Source organism: Physella acuta, unplaced genomic scaffold (genome assembly GCF_028476545.2).
Source record: "Physella acuta isolate Inbredline_101_S28 unplaced genomic scaffold, ASM2847654v3 ptg001910l, whole genome shotgun sequence".
NCBI classification, from domain to species: Eukaryota; Metazoa; Mollusca; class Gastropoda; family Physidae; genus Physella; species Physella acuta.
In genome coordinates, this window is record NW_026733415.1 from 113,169 (window position 1) to 135,000 (window position 21,832).

Sequence of the window (21,832 nt, forward strand, 5' to 3'; positions counted from 1 at the left end):
AACCCGCGTCATGCGCTGGATCGTGCACTAAATCAACATTAAAATTAGATTACCATCTGAAATGTAAAAATGTATATGAAATAGGTCTACAATAATTACCTCATTATATTACCAAAGGCGCAGCTAGTTGAGGGTAGATGGTGGGGGGGGGGCTCTGCCCCTGGCGCTGACGAAAAGCGGGCGCCAACGTGGTGGATAATAATATAAAAAGCTCATTACTGAATTAAATGCAGTCGAAGTAAAGAAAATAGACTGCTACTTGGCATTACGGGCTTATTTAATTGTTTTCTACATCAATTGTGTGACATCAAAATAAAAGGCAAAGTGACCCCACCAAGTTAGCTGGTGGGGGGGGGGCGCTTTTTCACCTACTCGAATAACTGTAGTTATAAATGAGGGGGCACAAAATTGATAGTTCGCCCTTCGCGCCGAAATATATCGCAACGTCAGTTCGCCTTAAAGGTAATTCCGATCCTGAATAAATCTACCTCACGTTTTTATTATAAAAGGTAATTAATACTGTCGCCGAGTACAGTGACAGCATTTCTTCGTTCGTATTTCCTTGCCATGTACGAGAAGTCTCTTGCAATTTTTTTTTTGTTTTATTTATTTTGCGGTTTTTTTTTTTTCAATTACAATCCATTATTTTATATTATCCCCCTTTCGAACCTTACGATCTATATGGAAGAAGTAGTGTTCATATTTCTTGATTTGGGCATGGAAAGCGTGGTGTGGTCGACCCTATACCCAGCAACCTTTACTTTCCCTAACATGAGTTAGGTACCCATCAGAGCTGGGTGGGCTCAGGGAAGTCTTACAGACTCGAGTCCTACATCCGAACTTGAGACTTTCGTGTTAGCAATCAAGCCATCAACCACATAATTATAAGGTGCCTATATTTATGAGATTATAATGCTAGGCTATACATTTAGGAACCCCGCGAAAGAAAAAAAAATGCAGGCACAGCAGTTTATGAACTGCAGACTTCTGCCCAGCGTTATTCTTGCAGCGGTGGGAGGTAGCTTCTGGGTCATTGTTTTAAAAATTCACCTGCGGCACGTAGGCAGCTACGTGACTTAGCCACGTAGCTTAAGAATGATCGCAGCAAACTGAGATGTGCTGATAGGTGTACATAAGGATATTAATTATCTTAATGTCAGAGTGATGACATCTTGTTGTGACAATCTTAATGTCAGAGTGATGACATCTTAATGTGACAATCTGAAGCTATGCTGGCAAGTGATGGTGTGTTTAGCCCTCTGACCAATAGGACAACTTGGTTCTGTTGACCTCGCCACTCCAAACCGCCCCAAACTAACTGCTTACCTGTTCAGTTGTTTTATTTTTTTTTTATTATTGGAACAATGCGGAGTAATTATGACACCTAGCTAATTCCCCCCCCCCCCCCTCCCACACACACACACTCACACCACCTCAACTGTATTTAGACTAATTGGATTAACCTGAAGTTATGCTTGCTAGTTCAGTTGTTTTTTTTTTTTACCACTGGGAACATCTCAAGTCATGTTGGCTTTTAGCTTAACGACCCCATAAGCTTGCTGTTCAAGTCATATGACCACCAGGGTAAATAAGGAATGTAAAAAGGCCGTGAATGTCCATTGGTTTATAATTTTAAATACATGTACAGCGTGTATAGGTTGAGTCCAGTGGTTCCAAAGTTAGACTCCTACAGCCAACTTCTCTTAAAAGTAACCTGTTTAACTTTTGTAAATAGCTTATCTAAGTATCCTCTTACGAAAAAGCTGTTCGACTTTTTAAAAAAGATTCTCTAAGTATCCTCTTAGGAAGGTTGTTTTGTAGATATCTTCTCTAAATATCATGAAGTCGTAATTTAATCAACACCCATCTAAAAAAATAAACCAGCTTACGTAAACAGAAAATATAAAGAATTTAAGAAATACTATAAAGCTTTTATGAGAAGGTGAGACCTGGGGTAGAGTCACGACTGTCTCATCGAAATCTAGCTTTCAGAACCTGGGCTCGAGACTTAAGACGTCACTGTATCTACCTACCTGGATACCTGACTCATATTAGGGAAATTAAAGGAGGCTGGACATATATATATATAACTACACTATCCCTTCATACGGGAAGGTGATCTAAACTTCGAGAGGATATATTTACTTTTTTTTCACAAGTTATGTAAATTAAACAATTGTTAGCAGCCTTAAATAAGCGGATAGTTTAGAACTTGAGGACACCGAAGCAGAAAGGGGGGGGGGGGAGAGAGACACGTAATTATAATGAGGGACACAGCTAAACAATGCGTCAACCAATCAATTGACACCTGCGCCATCTTATCCCGAGTAAACTATCATCACCTCTAACAACAAATAAACATATGAGTCACATTACCATTTTTCTTTCCGTGTTGCCGATTTGAAATATCAATATAAAACAGCACCTAATGCAATTCTCTGTTCATTGCTCGGTCTAAGCAAGCCTACAAACTACTGTTCATCTGGTGTGTCATCGAAATTTAAATTATCTGTTGCTCATTTGCTTCTGTGTTCAAAGTCTATATGTGGTCTGTTGATTACAAACTCTGATCGAAGATTATTAATCTTACTTCGCGTCAAGACTTCACAAGACTATTGGTGTACTTCAAAGACGTTCAAGGCGTATATCTAAATTTCTTCCACGAAGGTAAGTGATTATTATATTTTAAAATATAAAATTATTGCTTTGTAACAAATTATAATCAGAAACAGATTTAACCCAAATTTTAAGCTGCGTGTGCTTACCACAAGATAGATCTAATATCGACGGCGTAAATTTTATCAAATTGCTTACCTTGTGGTCACGATTGTTATTAATTAAGACGGGTATATTGACAGCTAGTAGTTACACAATGTTGATGTTTGAATGCAAACTGTTATACTATTCATATAACTTAATTAACAGATGATTGATTAAATATTTTGATGAACCCTCCAACACCTAAAGTGTAGTCTTTTAAGTGACGACATTGACTAGAGATGGGACGATGTGGTCGAGTAATAGAATAGCGCGATCAAAGTTCGGATCTCGGACTCGCCTGTGGGACGTTTCGGAGTTCAAACACTTCGGCTGCTGACCTCACTCACGTAACGGGAAACAATAGACTGGGCATAGTGCTGACCACACCATCCCTTTACATGTCATGGTCAGATAACAGATTAACTCTACTTCATCTGCTCTATGAATCGTCAGGCTTTATGAAAAGTAACCTAGCAGCGGCATGTATTTATTAAAACTAAAAATAATTTTGAAAGTGTGATGAATTTTGTTAGAATAGTGTTATGGGGGATGGTGTGGGGTCACGGTGACGTCGTTTTAGAGTGATCTTTGCTTTTTGTGGCGATGTGTGATGGCACTGAAGGGAGGGTGAACATCAGCTGAAAGAGAGTAACATCATCAAAGGTGTGTCAGCTGTTTCTAAACTTAAGTTAATCCTAACCCTTATCCAACGAATACATTGTAATCAATACCCCGTATCGTTTCAAAAAATTTCCAAAAAATAACTGTGTTTTACAGTTTGGTTTTTTAAGTTAAACCTGTGCTTAACTACAGGACCTACCTACCCTACCTACTGGACCTACTTACCTACCCTACATACAGGACCTACCTACCCTACCTACAGGACCTACCTACCCTACCTACAGGACCTACCTACCCTACCTACAGGACCTACCTACCCTAAATACAGGACCTACCTACCCTACCTACAGGACCTACTTACCCTACCTAATGGACCTACCTACCATACCTACTGGAACTACCTATCCTACCTACCTACCTACCCTACCTACAGGACCTACCTACCCTACATACAGGACCTACCTACCCTACCTACAGGACCTACCTACCCTACCTACAGGACCTACCTATCCTACCTACAGGACCTACCTATCCTAAATACAGGACCTACCTACCCTACCTACAGGACCTACCTACCCTACCTACAGGACCTACCTACCCTACCTACAGGACCTACCTACCTATCCTACCTACTGGACCTACCTACCCTACATACAGGACCTACCTACCCTACCTACAGGACCTACCTACCCTACATACATGACCTACCTCCCCTACATACAGGACCTACCTACCCTACATACAGGACCTACCTACCCTACCTACAGGACCTACCTACCTATCCTACCTACTGGACCTACCTACCCTACATACATGGCTTATTTTCCTCTTTCCTTAGCGATTCCAATCTAGTACCTAGCTGGTGATGTTGCTAGTTGGTTTACGCAATGTGTGTCCAATCCATCCACATTTTCTCTTGACTTGTCACAAAACTGAATTTGTCACATGTTTGGACATGTCACATATCTCAATCTCACCTATCGCAATTTGATATAAATCTCAACTCGTTACATAACGTGTCACATACCTGCCAAATTGTGAAATTACACATATTATTTATAATGCAATAAAAAAAAAGCCCGGTACATTTTTTTCAGTTCGCACGATGGACATCAACATCGGCCTATGTGTTTTTGTGTTTTTCATAATTAAAGAAAAGGCTGCTGGTAAGCTAATGAAGGTTTTACCCAAATCAAGTAAACAACATTACTTATGTAGAATGTAAGCTAACTATAGCATTCGATGACAATTGTAGATAAAAGAAAATTTCTGTGTTAAGTTTAATAATTAAAATAAATAAATAGACATTACACACACGCAAACACACACTCAAACATTACTATTAAATAGAGACGTTGCGGGCCTATCACACGCAAACACACGCTCACACATTGATATCAAAAGTTATAGGTCTATTAGCGACACGTTCACTTATCATAATGGGCGTGCAGAATGACGGCACACAATTTTTACCTGCTTTATATCCCTCAAGATATTTCTCCAACTCGTACTAAAACTCCATACCCCCTTCTTTCATTAAAATGTACACGTCCGTCTCCCCCCCCCCCCCCCCCCCCCACATCGTCATACAAGTCTAATTTCTTGGCCTATTTATTTTAGGCGTACATAAGTGATACATATTTATATAATAGGCCTGCAGTATATAGGCGAACGTGAAGGTCTATTTTAATAATATAAATTATAAACATCTAATTCTTAACAGACGGAACCCAGGAAACAGCGATCTTGGCAAACCCTACAAATGATGAAATTGGACTAAATGTAATTTATCAAGCTTATATCACTTTTTGCTTATTTGTATTTTCTCTTTTTTAATTAACACCTTTATTTATAGTAGTTAGCCTTGTTGTGTGCAGTAAAAGATATTAGTATCTTTTACTGCACACAAAATGAAAAATAGTCTAGACTCTAGACATATAAAAACGTTTTAATAGCTAGCTTTTATAATATAATTATGCACTAATAAGGTGAAAATAAAACATTTTCTTTAAATATAATTATGAACTAGTATTTAAAAAACTAAAAAGAAATAATTGAGTCGCTTTATTTAATGATGTTACATATAGACCTAGAAAGAGGCGTAGCGAGGGGGGGGGGGTGGCGGCGGGTGCGGACCGCACCGGATGACACCATTTAGGGGGGTGACACCTAGGCAAAAAATAGCAAAATATATAGAGAAAACTTGAGGGGGTGCAAATCGAAAATTTGAAAGTTTGTCCCCGGGAAGGGTCGCTACGCCTCTGGGGGGTGACACCATTAAGTGCCGCACCGGGTGACACCCGACCTCGCTACGCCACTGGATCTAGAACACCTTTTATTTTTATTTTTGACTTTTGTTCTTTGAAGATCACCAAACGGTCAATGACATCCGATGAAGCTAAAGCGTATTGCAGCAATGCAATACTCAATCACACTGCATATTTGACATGTCGAGAGCATTTAAAGACAACGAATGTAGAAAGGGCTATTGTTGATTGCACAACAGACTTAAAGGCAAGTTGGAATTTAGCTAAGCAAGTAGATCTAGGCCTTGGCCTAAACCAATTAGCACCTTAAACTAAACAAACAAACTTAATTAATAACAATTTCTGTCAATTTATTGTCAATTAATCAATTTAGCTTTGGTCGTGCTCAGGCTTAAAGAGTTAAGTCATCTTGAAGAATAATTAAGTTTAAAATCTTAGGCGTCACCCTATATAAGTATACAGTTTTTATCATTCTCAGAGGAAAACCTAATTGATCAACATTATAATAGGGTTTTTTTTTTGTTAGTTAATAGTTAAATCAACATGATTCCATTAATTTTGTCTACTGGCTTGCACATTCAAAAAAGTTATAACATATATTATTATGTGGCTTTTGTTGCCATCGGTGCAAGTTTATTATTTATTAGACCACTGAATGTGACATTGGTATAGGAATAGTTTACACAAAATATATCAATTGTTTAACAGACTTGTGTTCAAATGATAGAAATACAGTTCTAACCTGAGCTAAAGTTTAAATAAATATAGACTCTATATGATGTTAGTCAAATAATTTTTAAGATGGTACACATACTTATTTCCTCTGATGAGCAATACAACTAACTCAGCCCGCCCCCCCCCCCCACCATAATACTTCTAATCTCTTTGTAGTTAGCATGGATAACTGTTAACAGATCAGCAAGTCAAGGGTGGCATGTCAAATTATGTATGACCCTCATGGTTGAGCAGGATAGAAACCAAAGAGGAATCAGTACCACTGTTCTCTCCTCAACATTTCTCACCTCCATGTCATGTTATGGCTTATCAGGGGAAAGCAAAAAGGCAGATTAGTTTGTCCCACCACTTTTTACAACCAAAAATCTTACCTCTGAACAGCTGATTTCCTGCTACACACTGGGTCTACTAAAAACTGATTAATAATAATATAGACCTATATAAACTACAAACTTTAAGTTCTATGTGTAAAAATAAAAATTTGGACTATTTAACTGGGTCCAATGGTCCTTGTGATAGCTGGTATCATTTAAAGTTTGTGTACACAGCACAAACTATTAAGAGGTTAGAAAACAACTATATTCATATTTCAAATTTTGTCTTAATTAGGACATATTTACTTAATGTCCATGGCCTGGCGTCATATGCCCAGAATGCTGATTTTTTGTGCATAAAACCAATTTAAAGTAAATTTAATAGCCTTTGTTACTAGTTTTATGTTGTGTAAGATGTGTTAGAGTAATTTTGCAATATTTTCAGTATGTAAAAAAAATACTTGGATCAGTAGAAACATTTTAAAATATACAGATGCTAAAAAGTGTGGCTCCTATTGCCCTTCTTTACCCCATCTAGCCTACTTATGATAACGAAACTTATGGAATAATTTGTCTAGAATTTAGTTTTGTATAAAGTAGATTTACATTTTAAAATAGGTTTGAGTACTAAAATAGATCTATATTTTGATTTTATTTTTATTATTTATTTTGTTTTAAAAATAAGTATTATTAAAATTTTCAAGTTTATTTTGATGTGTTATTTAATTATGCATTTCAATTTTTACTTCATTTGACATTTAGTCCTCTGGTGATGTTAACTGGGCATTGAGCTATGTCAGAACCTTAACAGAAGTATGCTTAATCATTATAAAAAGCAATCCAAGTGTATGGATTAGTAATGGCTCATCACCTGATATTCCAAAACAATTTATTACTAATCTATGCACCATGGACTGTGGTGATCATGGAAGCTGCCACAAAAGTATGTTAAAAATATTATTTACTGCATAAGTATAAATCTAGAATCTACATAGTTTTTATTTTAATTTTGCTGTTGCAATATATTTGAACTTTTGTAAAGGAGAATCTTTTTATGAGAAATGGATCAAACATTTGAAAGAAAACTACTGGCACATACCTAATATAAGGGCCATGTTTTTAAATTGTTAAAAAATTGTATATTACAGTACAAAATTTATTTCAAAATTTCTAATCGTTGACAACTGAAACCTGTTACGTATCCTTTTGTTTACAGGATATTGCAAGTGTGACTTGGGTTATGGAGGTGAACTGTGCAATCTTAGCCCAGAAACTAAACCTGTTGTGGCATCAAGAATTCACACTTGCAATGCTCAGAGTGCTGAATGCAGCTCTGTGGCTTTAAGTGGCAAAAATTTTATCAGCAATAAAAACTTGCTGTGCCTAATCAACTACATAACGGTAAGATAAAAAGGAGCAACCAAAAGAGATTCTGTGCCAATAATTTTGAAAATATTAATGCTTTTTAAATAAGCATTTATTAAAAACAGTTTTAAAAATTGTGTTTACTTTGTTAATTCTAAGAAAATTTAATTAGGTGTCATAGATAAGAAAATAATATAGATCAAAGATTTTACGGGGACTTAATCAAAGCAGTTTTAAAACAGTCTCACAATTATGTTTAGATTCCAGGTGATTTCAACTCCAAAAGTCAAGGGAATGTTTCAAATTTTATTTCCCAACATGAAATAAATGAAGAAAATAATGAAACTGAAATTGCTCTCTCGGCTGTTTTCTTGAGTAATTCCAAAGTATTATGTCCTCTTACTAAACAAAAAAGTGCCAAGATAAGAGTCGCCAATAACAACAACTACTCCAGCACAGAGCATGTTCTATATGTTGTATTTAACGGTACATGCCGAGATTGTGAGGTGTTTGAAAAGAAACTGACTTGTACTACAAAGGTAATTTTTTTTTACATTTTTTTATACAATCTAATTTTACATAATGTAGCATCCCAGTAATCAAATATTTTCCAAATATAAATGCACCATGTTGGGCAGAAATAAAAGCAAACACTTGTCCTGGTGATCTGAATTTAACTGCCCTCTAGTAGACTATGATTTTCTGTGTGTAGGTTACACAGCATAAGTCAAGCCTGCTGTTGCAAACACAATGCATTTAATTAATTGTTGAAAGCTCCATCTATGTTTCTTGAAATTTTAACTTTATCTTTTTCAACATAAAAGACTACTCTAAAAAGTGATGAAAATAATTTATAAACAGATGCACTGTTGATACAGAAGCCACTATTCTTTATCTTTTGACCACAAACACAATGAGACAATTTTCATAGGCATTTAATACAGGCTAATAAAAAATATAAAATAAACCAAGATCAATACACTCTATTCATAGATAATAAAATATTATTTTAATTTTTTGTTTAACTTTAGTGTTTCAAACTGACTAAATAGCAATTTAAAATTATTTATCTCTCTGTCCCTGTATTAAGGAGAACTATTGCTTTTTGGACGATGATTGTTTTGAAAATGGAGGCCCTGCAGACAACAAATGTCTGTATTGTAACACATCTATAAACCACAACCAATGGTCCAGATGGGAAAGTCAGTGTTGTTTCATCAACTTTGCCTATTTATCTTGCTGTTTTGCACATATTATAAATATACATCAGATAAATAAGAAATCATTTTTCATTATTTCATGTTGTAGGAAGTGAATTACTCTTACTCTAAACTCTTTTTATTTTCTTTATAAACAGGTCCAGATTGCCAACCACCACACATTCATGGGGCAAACATGTTTCCAAATGAGATGATATATTGTCTCAGTGGTATTTTAGTCCTGGTTGTTGTATTGGCTGCCCTAGTGATTGTGGTCAAGCGAAGAAAGCGGAGGTAAATCTCATATTTAAATTATAGCTCAAATGTGAACCTGTATTTCTTTATCAAAATTGTTATCCGCATAGTGTTACCCGTTAGGTCGGGCTCCATTCCTTACGAAAATTTGTAGCTTCAGCAAGCAGTTTCCAACAGGATCTTGTGGCTTGTAAGTCACACTCACAGTGCTGTCTAGGTTTTCATGTTTCAGACCGCATAGGCACCACACCATTCCTGTGGTCAGAAAAGGAGTGTTGTTTTTTTACCAGGAACGAAGTCTGCTTCTAGCCCTGTGTTTCAGGCCTATACAATTATGTTTTGTCCACGCAAATAACATGAGTTCTATAGACACTAGCCTTGTGGCCATTAATATCGAGACAGGCAGTGGCAGTTGTTATCCTCCAAATAAATCTTGTGATACTAGAAAGAACATATGAAGTTATTTCTAGACCCTATATCAGAGAAAGCTGAAAGTGGTAATCTAATACATTGTAAATTGCTAGTTAGTATGATCACTATAAACTGATAACTACATCTATAATATGCTCATTAATGTAAGTAGTCTTAGCTATTGAAATTACAGAATTTTTTTATTTTGAAATTTAATTTTTTTCCAGTCAGTCAGCTGAATTTGGGTCAGCGAAGTATGTTCCATCTGGCGGAGTTATCCTAAGAAACATTCAACACTTGACTGAAGAAGGAAATCGGCAAGAAATCCTAAACTAAGATTCTTTGTGGCTACATATTTATTCCTTTAATAATTGTACTTATTTTTCCATTTTTACCAAATGCAAATTTTACATGATGAAACTTTATATAACCTTAGTACAGCTAAACTATTGTGAGCAAATTTTCAGGATTAACTTAAAAACTCAATATTAATCACAATCTTGTTATTTAAAGAAGATATAATACACAAATGAAATGTCAATTATAATTTTAATTATTTTCCTGATGCTTATAAAATAAAATGAATAAAAAAATTAAAAGTTATTTTATAAATTAGCTTTTTAAATTAAAACATAATTACAATTTAGTTTAATACAATGGCCTAAAATATTTTCTATAAAGATCTATTTTTACCACACATGTAAGCCTAGTTAAGAAAACTTTAAAATAGTAGAATATGTAAAACTTTGTTCTCTACCTTCTATATTTAAATTAATCCCATTTAAAATAGATTTTTTTACACAATATTATTGTTTAGGTTTTTATTGCTTTTATGTTAAATGTACTTTTGATTTGTATTTGTAATAACTTTGGATTGTTTTTAATAAAATAATAAATAAGATATTGCTTTAGGTTGTGTATTTCTATGCCCCTGTAAGTAAATTGAAAGTTTATCTTTAATAAATGTAACTTCATAATTTCAAAAATAACTATTATCTATAAACCACAAAAAATGATATACAATTTTTTTTTTAAAAGGAGACTTTATTGTAAGTTATAAAACTTGGAAAAGCAATACGCTTTTTTTTCAACAAAGAAGATAATAAAATTTTTATTTTGAAAATTATCAATCAATTTTCTTATAAAATGGGAGATAATTCTGATTGCTTTAAATATGTAAAGAGTCACGATTGTATAACAATGGTCCATGTGATGTTTTTGTAAAACTGAAAACAATATTTTAAAATTAATTGACTTTATTTAATTAAATTTTCTGTACACACTTTATAATATAACAAGCATCTTATTTTAAAACTTGGTTTTAAAAATCAAAGATAACAAAACAAAAAAGCTGGAGATTTAAAGTTTGTTTTATTTAATAGGAAAAATAATAATTTTAAAATATTTTTAAAACAATTTATAAGAAAAAGTATTCATAATCTGAACACATTAGTTTGTGTTAACATATGTACATACAATTCTTTTTGTGCTTGGCACATAATCCTCATAAGATGTTTGTTGAAAATATAACTTATGTTTTATTTTGCACTTATTTTATATTTTTGACAATGGTAACTGCTAAACTTTTTATAATGTAACAAGCATCTTATTATAAAACTTGGTTTTAAAAATCAAAGATAACAAAACAAAAAAGCTGGAGATTTAAAGTTTTTTTCATTTAATAGGAAAAATAATAATTTTAATATTTTTAAAACAATTTATAAGAAAAAAGTATTCATAATCTGAACACATTAGTTTATGTTAACATATGTACATACAATTCTTTTTGTGCTTGGCACATAATTTGTTTTATTTAATAGGAAAAATAATAATTTTAATAATATTTTTAAAACAATTTATAAGAAAAAAGTATTCATAATCTGAACACATTAGTTTGTGTTAACATATGTACATACAATTCTTTTTGTGCTTGGCACGTAATCCTCATAAGATGTTTGTTGAAAATATAACTTATGTTTTATTTTGCACTTATTTTATATTTTTGACAATGGTAACTGCTAAACTTTTTATAATGTAACAAGCATCTTATTATAAAACTTGGTTTTAAAAATCAAAGATAACAAAACAAAAAAGCTGGAGATTTAAAGTTTTTTTCATTTAATAGGAAAAATAATAATTTTAATATTTTTAAAACAATTTATAAGAAAAAAGTATTCATAATCTGAACACATTAGTTTATGTTAACATATGTACATACAATTCTTTTTGTGCTTGGCACATAATTTGTTTTATTTAATAGGAAAAATAATAATTTTAATAATATTTTTAAAACAATTTATAAGAAAAAAGTATTCATAATCTGAACACATTAGTTTGTGTTAACATATGTACATACAATTCTTTTTGTGCTTGGCACGTAATCCTCATAAGATGTTTGTTGAAAATATAACTTATGTTTTATTTTGCACTTATTTTATATCTTTGACAATGGTAACTGCTAAACTTTTTAGGGTTTTTACTCTCAAAACTGAATTGTTTGAAAAATAATGTCAGTAAAAAATTGTGTATAAAGATTTTTTAAATTTATAGGTATGCCCATAGGTGATACGCTTAAAAATATTCTTCCTTTTCTAAGACTTTTTTTAAATTACAAAAATGCATAATGGATGTAACCTAGTTAATATCATTCTTTACAGAATGTCAAATGGGAAATTTTAAATTCTTTAAGTATTAGTTGGATCATATAGTATGCCATATATTACTGCATACTCTTTATTTTTTCTCAATCATATCAGAACCTTGGCCGGTACATTTGAAATTCCCAAAAGCTAAAATTTATGCAATTTAAACTTCTTAAAATTATTTTAACACACAAAATATAAAACTACTTTTAAAAGTATAAGAAAACTTAACAAACATGTCTTATAATTATAATTTTTATATAGTTTTCTTTTTTGCAAATTGTTATTAAGGACTGAGAGACAAATTTGTAAAAAGGCAATACATTTTTTTAAACACAGTATAATAAATAATGTAAATTTGTGTAACTTTCTTTTCTTGCTTGTCAGTCAATAGTCAAAAGTAAATTAGCATGTTATTTGGGGTGAAAAATATGGTTATTGTGATTTCATTTAAATGGAATGGTACCTGTTATATTATTTCAACAGACACAGTTCTTCTGTTAACTTGGTTACTTTATTACACTAGAACAGCCTAGACAACTTGACTTGTCTCTAGCTCTGCTTACAGATAACTAACTCACAGCTACACATTAACTACACATCACAGCTGACACAGTGAACACTCAAGGGACACAACCATAATATACATAATGTAATAGTACCTGGCATTTTTGTGATGATTGTTTAATAGGGCATAATGGGGTAAAAAATTGTTTGTAACATACATAAGACAAGATTTATGGATGACCCCGTTATTATTTAGATACAACACTTTGGTCAGAGGATATCTGTAAAAAAAAGTATGAGATGACTTGGTTGAATGGTAGTTGAGAATTCAATAGTCAAAAGTTTGACTATACTATATACTATTGTATGATTTTAGGTTAACCCAGCTCATATACCTGACACAAGTTATAGAAATTACAGTTGGTTGGGTATAGTGCTCACTACATTGTCAATTTACCTACCAATATCATGAAAATAGAAAAATTTATCGTCATTTACCTATGCAATATTAGATTTACCTAATTACATTTATAAAACTTCTTGATGTAACCAGCATTGGTCTATTACAGACATACATTTTTTCTTTAAAATATCTGTAAGGCGTAAAATGTTTATCCTAAAGATAATACAATAATAACCCAATAAATCCTAACACAAAGTTAATACCTATATAGATTACATTTATTAAGAAAAAGAAAATAAATCCTTATCTATTTTACAAATAGTACAATTCAAATGTTTGCATACGTATAAATATACATGTATATGTATAAATAAAATAGTATGTTTTAAAGCACTGACTTTATTGGACTTCAATGATTTAAACCATTTTAAACTATCTTATGTGTTATGGCAATAGAATTCCAGAATGTCTAACATAATTCTAAAAACATCATTTGAGATCACTCACTCATAAAGCTGGTGAGATTAAAAGTATTTTCAGCTTTGCTACCAACTCACATAACTGTTGGCATTAATCAGAGCTTTATTTTAGGAAAAAAAATCCTATAAGCAAAATCATGTGGACAGGCCTGAGAAATGCTTTCACCGGTCGGAGAGTTTAATATTTTACTAAAATTACTGCTTTAAACTTGTGTTCTGTTGAAGTTGAAATGTATAAATTTTATAATAATTTTTTTTCTAAATTCAGGAGCTTTACCAGGCTGTAGTCTATTCAGTTCCCACCCCCCCCCCCCCTTAATCTGCCCCAGTGTAACCCTATAACATTATTGGTAGACTTCAGAGACATTTACAAATTTTTCTTAATATATAAAGAAATGCAGAAAATCTTAAAAATAAAAATGTTAAGCAAGCACTTAAAGTAAGCACATAATAACATTTATTATTAATATTGGAAACAAATAAAGATAATCTTTTAAAATTAAGCTTTTAATAAAAAAAAAATACTGCGAAGTACTATTTTTTTAGGCATCAGGTTTTCATGTTGATTTGGACCAATTAAATGGTGTAGTTATAGCAGCCTTTAGTAAATCCTTCGTTATGTCATCTGGAAAAAAAAAACTTTATAATGTTGTTTTATTTTTAATAATTGTCAGCAAAAATTAAAGGTGATAGTTGCATGTTAGTTTGCTAATAATTGTTTTTTCTATAAAAGCTGTAAAGGTAGGTTTACATGCATTATGTAACTAATATTGACTCACAGAATAATTACACAGACCAATTACAGCCATGAGATGAACTAAGCCTATTGAACATTATTTATAACTAGCAGAGCGCCCGAACTGTGCGCGGTGGCAGTAGCACATCCCTTGTGTTTGCGTGACATACCATTTGTATTTTAATGGATTGGGAAACAAACTTTCAAAACATAACCTGTGATTCACTTAATTTGAATCTGAATTGTAATAATTATGAGGCGGTTTTGCATGGAACACAAATGAATAAAAAAAATTATCAAACCATAAGTAAAAAAAAAAATAGCAATGATTTGAGATTTCCTTCAGTCCACTTTCTGTGTGGGAACATTAAAACCAAATAAAATTGACAATGACTACTTAGATTCTGCACCCATCAGAGGCGTCGCGATGTGTAGAGGGGGGGGGGGTGCAGACCGCACTGGGTGACACCTTTTAGGGGGGTAACATCAAGCCAAAATATGTATAGCAAAATAACTATCATCCCAGTTAAATAAATGATTAATTAGAGTTCAAATGTCTTTTCATTTAGAACAAAACTGACAAATCCCGACAAGGGTAAACCATGATGTAAACCTGCTAACAATATAGAAAACTAAACTACATCCAGCTATATTCATAACAGACTCTAGATGAACATTGTTAGTATTATCTGCGGACAGTTTAAAGCTATCATCAGATGTTGGGGGTGTGAAATCAACCAAAAGGTGCAAAATTTGCCTGAAGAAAAAGGTTTTCTTGAGAATTGTAGCGACGCCACTGGTACCCATGCCACCTAAGTGATTAGCTAACGTGCTATCATCTTGGCTAGGAACTCTCATCTCAATTGGTGAAAATATTATGTATTATTTAGCATACTCTCTGCAATCATATAATAAAATCTTGTTTTAATTAAATGTAAGGGGTGAACTGAGAGGTGATCTTATTCCCTGATCTGTGAATCCTCATTGGGACAAGGAGGTTTACAAAAACCTAAACAAACCAAACTAAACTAGACTAAGTAAATATAAAAAAATCAAAGTCAAGAGTAACATCTATGTACAACAGTTATATCATTTAAGCTATAGCCAAAAAGCTAATAATGGATTGTAACATGAGTAACAAAAATAAACACATTGTACAGCCATCTTTATTTTAGCAAACCCCTGACCCATGACGTAAGTTCCAATTCGCTTCTTACATGCTGTCCTTAAATAAGTAGATAGCTTTTGTTAATTTAGAGTAAAATATGCTACGTTAAAGTTGGATTTACCATATTGTTCCTCACATCTGTAAACAAGATGGCCTTGATTGCATACTGGTGCTCTGTGAGCTAAGCATGCACATTCAATGGCATTTTGGGGTGAAGTTCCAGTAAAATTGAATAGGGCACCAGTTTTGCTATTAATAGAATTACATTAAAAACTATTAATATGTTACTTACTAAAATAAAACTGATCAAACTTTAAGTAAAATATTGAGTTTAAGAAGGATAAAATCATCTAGTTGTGATTACATATGTATTATAGACATGAAAACAATAAAGCAGTAAAACATAAAAGAACATTTTTATCAACATAAGTAACTAGAGTGTTAGACATTTCTCACAGATGATATTTGACAGGTGTTTTATACAAAAAGTAACATGTGTTAAACAAAAGTCAGTCATAATACAACTTTGATTCAATCTTTACAATTATTTTAAGTTAATAATAAACTAAATATGTTGTATCATCTTTAAGAAATATAATATAGTTTATGGCCTACCTCCAAAGACTACTCTTTTCTTCCATTTCAGTGACATCACATAAACCTTTTTCAAAAAAAGAATTTTTAAATAAATAACATTTGATTCATATATATTATATAGATCTAGAGGCCTTCGTGGTTGAGTCGGTAAAGCTCATGGTTGCTAAACCAAAAAGTCTTGAGTTCGAACCCTTGGGCAGATGAGGCTCATTAGCTGGGGACAGCCACTCTTCTAGGAGAGACAACTCCAAAATCAAACAACTGCTGCCTTGTAGTTTGTTCTTGATTGGGCAAAGGTTATGGAAGCAAATCCAAAAAGAAAAGCTGGCTGAAATCGGAGTCAATGGCCTCAGTGGCGCATAACCAGTTGACACGTATCCTTAATTGTGATTGAGGCGTGGTCGAGTCGGCAAAAGCTCATGGTTGATAAATTCGAAAAAGTCTCGAGTTCAAACCCTCTGGCATATAAGGCTCGATCCCTTCCAACAATAAAAATTAAGAACGAAAAAGAAGAAGATATAGATCTGTATTTTTAACATTATGCTGAGAATTGTGCTAATAATATTTTATTTTGCTTACATTTTCAAGCCTACTTTGCTGTTTTGTGGTTTACTTTACTTCGATTGTTTTAATGTTTTGAATATTCATATTATATTATATAATTAATTTAACTAATACACAGTTGTAGTGTTAAGTGTAGAACTTTACATTTACATTTTTAAAATGTAAGTCTTTCAGTGTATTTTGAAGAGAGGGATTTTTAAAGACATAATCCAATAGAAATTCTAATAGATTATTATTTTTGAGTACAATTTTTTGTTTTTAAATGTCTACAATTTAATGCCAAATCTACTTGCGTTTGGCAATAACTTTAAATTTAGCTTTTTGTGTGAACACAAAATTTATAAGCAAGGTCATGTTTTAGTAATACAAATTATAATCCTAAGGCTAGTTTTAATTTAGTTGTTTTTTTAACACTTTTATTTAAGGAGATTATTTTTAAATACAAATAAATATCCTAAAATTATTTTGAACTTATTTTTTATGTTATGTAATTATCATTATAGAATATGCTATTTGAATAGCCTTCTTATTACAAATCTCAAATTAGCTTAAAATAAGATTGTCATGTAAAATACACTACAAAATTTTGACATTTTTACTCAAATGCAATTCATTTAATGAGCCTTCTTCATAAAACAATGACTTACATTATCTAAAAGACTGGTGAAATGAGGATACAATACAAATAGGGTGACCAGCATGTAAATTCTATGTAAAAAAAAACCAGAGTTATAGGGCTATGTTTAAAGGGTGACCCGTCAAAAGAGCGCACGACAAAAGAGCGCCGACATAAGAGCGCAGACAAAAGGGCGCCAACAAAAGAGCGCAGCCAATTAAAAAAACACATGTTGTACGCTAAACGAATATGACATGGTTAACACTTGTTTTAATTAAACAATCGGCGGTTCGATAAAACGACGTGTTTATTTATATATTATGTTTAATATGTTATGAATGCAGTTTGAAAATATTTCTAACCCAAGTAACATGGAGAAGTTCGAATCACAGAAAGGGAAGGTTATTAGTTTGGTCGAAGGCTACAGATGTGGAAAGGACAGAGCAAATGCTGGTGGAAGTACGACATGAAGATGCTGCAAGAACGATGGCTGCCGAGGGTGGATGAAAATGCTGAACGATGTTGTTCTGTCATCATCGGCAGGATACGTACATAAGGAGGCGAAGGAGAAACCATCCTGTTGTTTATAAATTGATCAACCAGTTTCGTCTGGAACAAGATCACATCGAAATCGAACTGGAACGTCATCTAGCTGGAGATAATCAACCAGAAGCTTCAAAGAAAAAATATTTTCAGCTGAACCAAAGATTGCAGGGGATGGCTTCAACCTATGCTAATTATTCAATACGAGGTATAGCCCACAATTTAGCAATATAAATGCAACTATTAAGAAACGTTTTATTCATTTGAAATATATTTTCATTTTGTTACATTTCATTTCAGTTTATATTCTAAATTTAGGCCTAACATTTAAAATCTTTGCATGTGTTATTAGATTGCGTTTTGAATAATTGGACTTCACGTTGATTTTATCAGTTTTTTAGTTAAAGAAACTGAACAATTAGTTTTTTAATGAAACAATAAAGAGTTAACATCAAACGATGCCTTTTGATCTGAGTTAATTTTTATTAACCATTAACTATGGTTTTCAATCTTTAGTTTGCGCTCTTATGTCGGCGCTCTTGTCGGGAAATTAGTGCACTCTTATGTCTGCGCTCTTATGTCGGCGCTCTTTTGTTGTGCGCTCTTTTGACGGGGTGCCGTTTAAAGTTTGTTAGAAAAAGAATGTTTTACCTGTAGTATTGTCATCATCATAATGTGATTTCTGTATTAAAACTTTAAGTGTGTCTCCAAAGTCTGTCTCAACAATAACTGAAGTTCCAGTTGGAAAAAGAACCTAAAATTATAATAGATGTTTCATTTTATTTAAATATAAACTAACACAACTATAAATTAGAAAATCAAAAATAATATTAAAGTACATTGATTTAAGCTGAGAATATTTAGTGCACAATGTGTACCATGTTTACTTTCTTGTATATTTAATATCTTAAATATATTATTATATCTTATATGTTGATTTCTATCAACTATTGAATATTTTTTTAAAGTTATTATATTGATTCTACTTCCATGCGAACTCAAGAGCTTTTGTACCAAATCAGTTATGTGGAGGTAATTTCATAAAAAAGTATTAGCTTTTATGTGTAGATTTCTATTAACTTTGAGAGTTAACCAGAGGGGGTACTTTACTCTATTTCTGATTTCTCAAAATCATTCCGTATTTGAAATTTTTTTTTTCCAAACCCTGTCTGTTAAATAAGAGTATACAAGAAAATATAGGGGAGCCGATAGCATACGAGGGGGGGGGGTGGCGGTAGGGTGAGTAGCCGCTACCTCTTTGGCTGGAGATTGATTAACTAAAATTTAAAACATGCTCCGCAACAACAAAAAAATCAAATACATTACTGAAACTACAAATTAAAAACCCTAAATATCAAATTTTTTAATAACTCATCACAAGTAAATCTATAGCCTACTTCTTGGCTAACTTATCAGCAGCTAGCTTAGCACCAGGCATTAGCAAGGTGCTTTTTTGTCACCAAGTCTGTCCATTTTAGTGCCAGTACATCTGCTATTTATGTACAGATGTACATAACGAACATATATATAAATAACACTGGTAAATTTAGCTAAAGCAATATAAAACCACTGTGGATAAGAGTAAAACTGCCTCCAAAAGATATTAAAGCTAGTAAATATTAATTTTTTTTAAAAACATGTCCATTACCATAAAACTTTCATGCCCTTTACGGTATATTTTGCTTGAAATTCTGTTGTCTCTTGAATAAACTTCTACAGCTATGTCCTTTCTGGAAAATTAAAATATGAAAACTAAGCAAATTAATGAATTATGTTAAGTAAATTTGATTCAAGTTGCTACAGATTTTAAATATCAAAAAGATTTACAATGCAAAAAAAACCATTATTTATTTAGTCTAAATTGAGGGGAAAAAATGCGTATTCAACTAATCTGGTGTTAATAAAAAAGAAAGAATGTGTACAGGCTTTAAGCATACTTCAGTAATAACAATGAAAAACAACAGCATCAGACAGTACATGAAACAAACTATATATATATATATATATTTATAATATATAAATATATATAATTTAAATTTGAACCCCCCCCCCCCCCCCCCCCCCGTCGCATAAGAATCCGGCCAACACTACAGATTCATTTTACCTAAAATAAACAACATCATCTTCACTTATGATGGCAACTTCCTTGTTGCATGTGTTAGGGTTTCCTTCATAACAGGTAACAGCCTTTGCATACACCTGTATAATTAAAATATAGAAAATTATTAAAAAGAAAAAAATACTTTAATAGTACCAGTAAAGGATATAAAAATAAATAAAATAACAATAAACCTGTTTTTAAATCACAATGTGACATTTTTATTTAAAAATGATCAAGCCAATTTATTGTTTAGCAGCTTACCTCAAACATTTCACTTTTTCTCTTATACAATAAGTATATTCCTCTCATCATAAAGTCATAATAGCTGCATAATAGAAAGCAACATTGATAATTATTGATTAATGAGATAAAAATTCCAAATAAAAAACCCAATAGGTCTAATATTTTAGATAATAGACCTTCCAGACAAGCTGTTTACCATAGGATAATGGTCTCACTATGATCTAAATTGAATTAAAAATACGATTCTATAAATTGAATAAATACAATTATAAAAATAATGACAGCCTCATCTGGAGTTAATCTTGTGTTGTATGGAGCTAAGTCAAGAAAAAATTGTAGACATGCCACTGACTAGACATAAACAGTCCTGAAAATGAAAAATGTGTGTTTACACACAGAGCATTATCCATAAGGTTGTTGGTAATCACAAGTGGGGCATACAGATTTTCTAGTTTCCTATCTTTATTTAGGTATTTCATACATTTTCTGCATAACAGTTTTCACTAAGTTATATAATAAAGAAATATCTCAACAGTGGAATGGCCTACAACATAAGTGTTGTTCTGGTGAACTCTTAACTTGTATGTCTGAGAAAGATAACAATAATAACATCAAGAGATGCAACTTATATATATATATATATATATATATATATATATATATATATATATATATATATATATATATATATATATATATATATATATGTATATATATATATATATATATATATGTATATGTATATATATATATATATATATATATATATATATATATATATATATATATATATATATATATATATATATATATATGTATATATATATATATGTATATATATGTATATATATATATATGTATATATATGTATATATATATATATGTATATATATATATATATATATATATATATATATATATATATATATATATATATACATACATGTACATGTTTGAGCTTATAAGTACACAATTACACTAATCAAAGCTGACCTACTCCCCCTGGTAAAACAACCCAGAAAAGTATTGTTTTCAATAAATTTCATTTTTACCCAAAGCATTAATTATTTCCTCTATTATTTTATGATTTGACACCTATGTTGGTACACTTATATTGAAGCTGTCACAGCTGGGTTTTGCATAAAAAAAACTATTGAAATATTTTTAAATGCAGTATATTGACAGGCAGGAAAGTAAGCAGGGAAACAAGTTATTAGGAAGGCAGAAAAAGAGAAAGTCAGGTTATGTCCCTTGCATTGAAAATTACTGGGTTTTTTGTTTTTTTTTTGTTAAATAAAAAAATGAA

General features: G+C 31.9%; 2 protein-coding genes across 2 annotated transcripts in view; one reads left to right on the forward strand and one right to left on the reverse strand.

The window, feature by feature from the left end:
* Positions 1 to 2,462: 2,462 nt before the first annotated feature.
* On the forward strand, positions 2,463 to 10,581 carry LOC131931191 (von Willebrand factor D and EGF domain-containing protein-like). The gene is made up of 10 exons (XM_059287901.1): positions 2,463 to 2,667; positions 4,479 to 4,547; positions 5,105 to 5,163; positions 5,749 to 5,895; positions 7,460 to 7,640; positions 7,914 to 8,098; positions 8,323 to 8,601; positions 9,153 to 9,264; positions 9,420 to 9,555; positions 10,155 to 10,581. Exons 2-10 carry the CDS (start codon positions 4,487 to 4,489, stop codon positions 10,261 to 10,263), a joined length of 1,269 nt encoding a protein of 422 aa, XP_059143884.1. The 5' UTR covers positions 2,463 to 2,667; positions 4,479 to 4,486; the 3' UTR covers positions 10,264 to 10,581.
* A 239-nt stretch (positions 10,582 to 10,820) lies between these two features.
* LOC131931187 (uncharacterized) overlaps positions 10,821 to 21,832 on the reverse strand; it is a 13,298-nt gene continuing 2,286 nt past the window's right edge. The window contains exons 5-11 of the mRNA XM_059287896.1: positions 20,545 to 20,608; positions 20,287 to 20,381; positions 19,831 to 19,912; positions 18,834 to 18,936; positions 16,478 to 16,523; positions 15,984 to 16,111; positions 10,821 to 14,583 (exon numbers count right to left, since the gene is read on the reverse strand). Coding sequence (XP_059143879.1) covers positions 14,516 to 14,583; positions 15,984 to 16,111; positions 16,478 to 16,523; positions 18,834 to 18,936; positions 19,831 to 19,912; positions 20,287 to 20,381; positions 20,545 to 20,608 — 586 coding nt within the window. The 3' untranslated portion in view covers positions 10,821 to 14,515. The remainder of the gene's footprint in view (positions 14,584 to 15,983; positions 16,112 to 16,477; positions 16,524 to 18,833; positions 18,937 to 19,830; positions 19,913 to 20,286; positions 20,382 to 20,544; positions 20,609 to 21,832) is intronic.

Coding starts and splice junctions, on each gene's coding strand:
- LOC131931191 (XM_059287901.1), top strand. CDS start 4,487: ATGGACATCAACATCGGCCTATGTGTTTTTGTGTTTTTCATAATTAAA. Junction 4,548..5,104: donor AATTAAAGAAAAGGCTGCTG/GTAAGCTAATGA, acceptor AATTCTTAACAG/ACGGAACCCAGGAAACAGCG. Junction 5,164..5,748: donor ATGATGAAATTGGACTAAAT/GTAATTTATCAA, acceptor TGTTCTTTGAAG/ATCACCAAACGGTCAATGAC.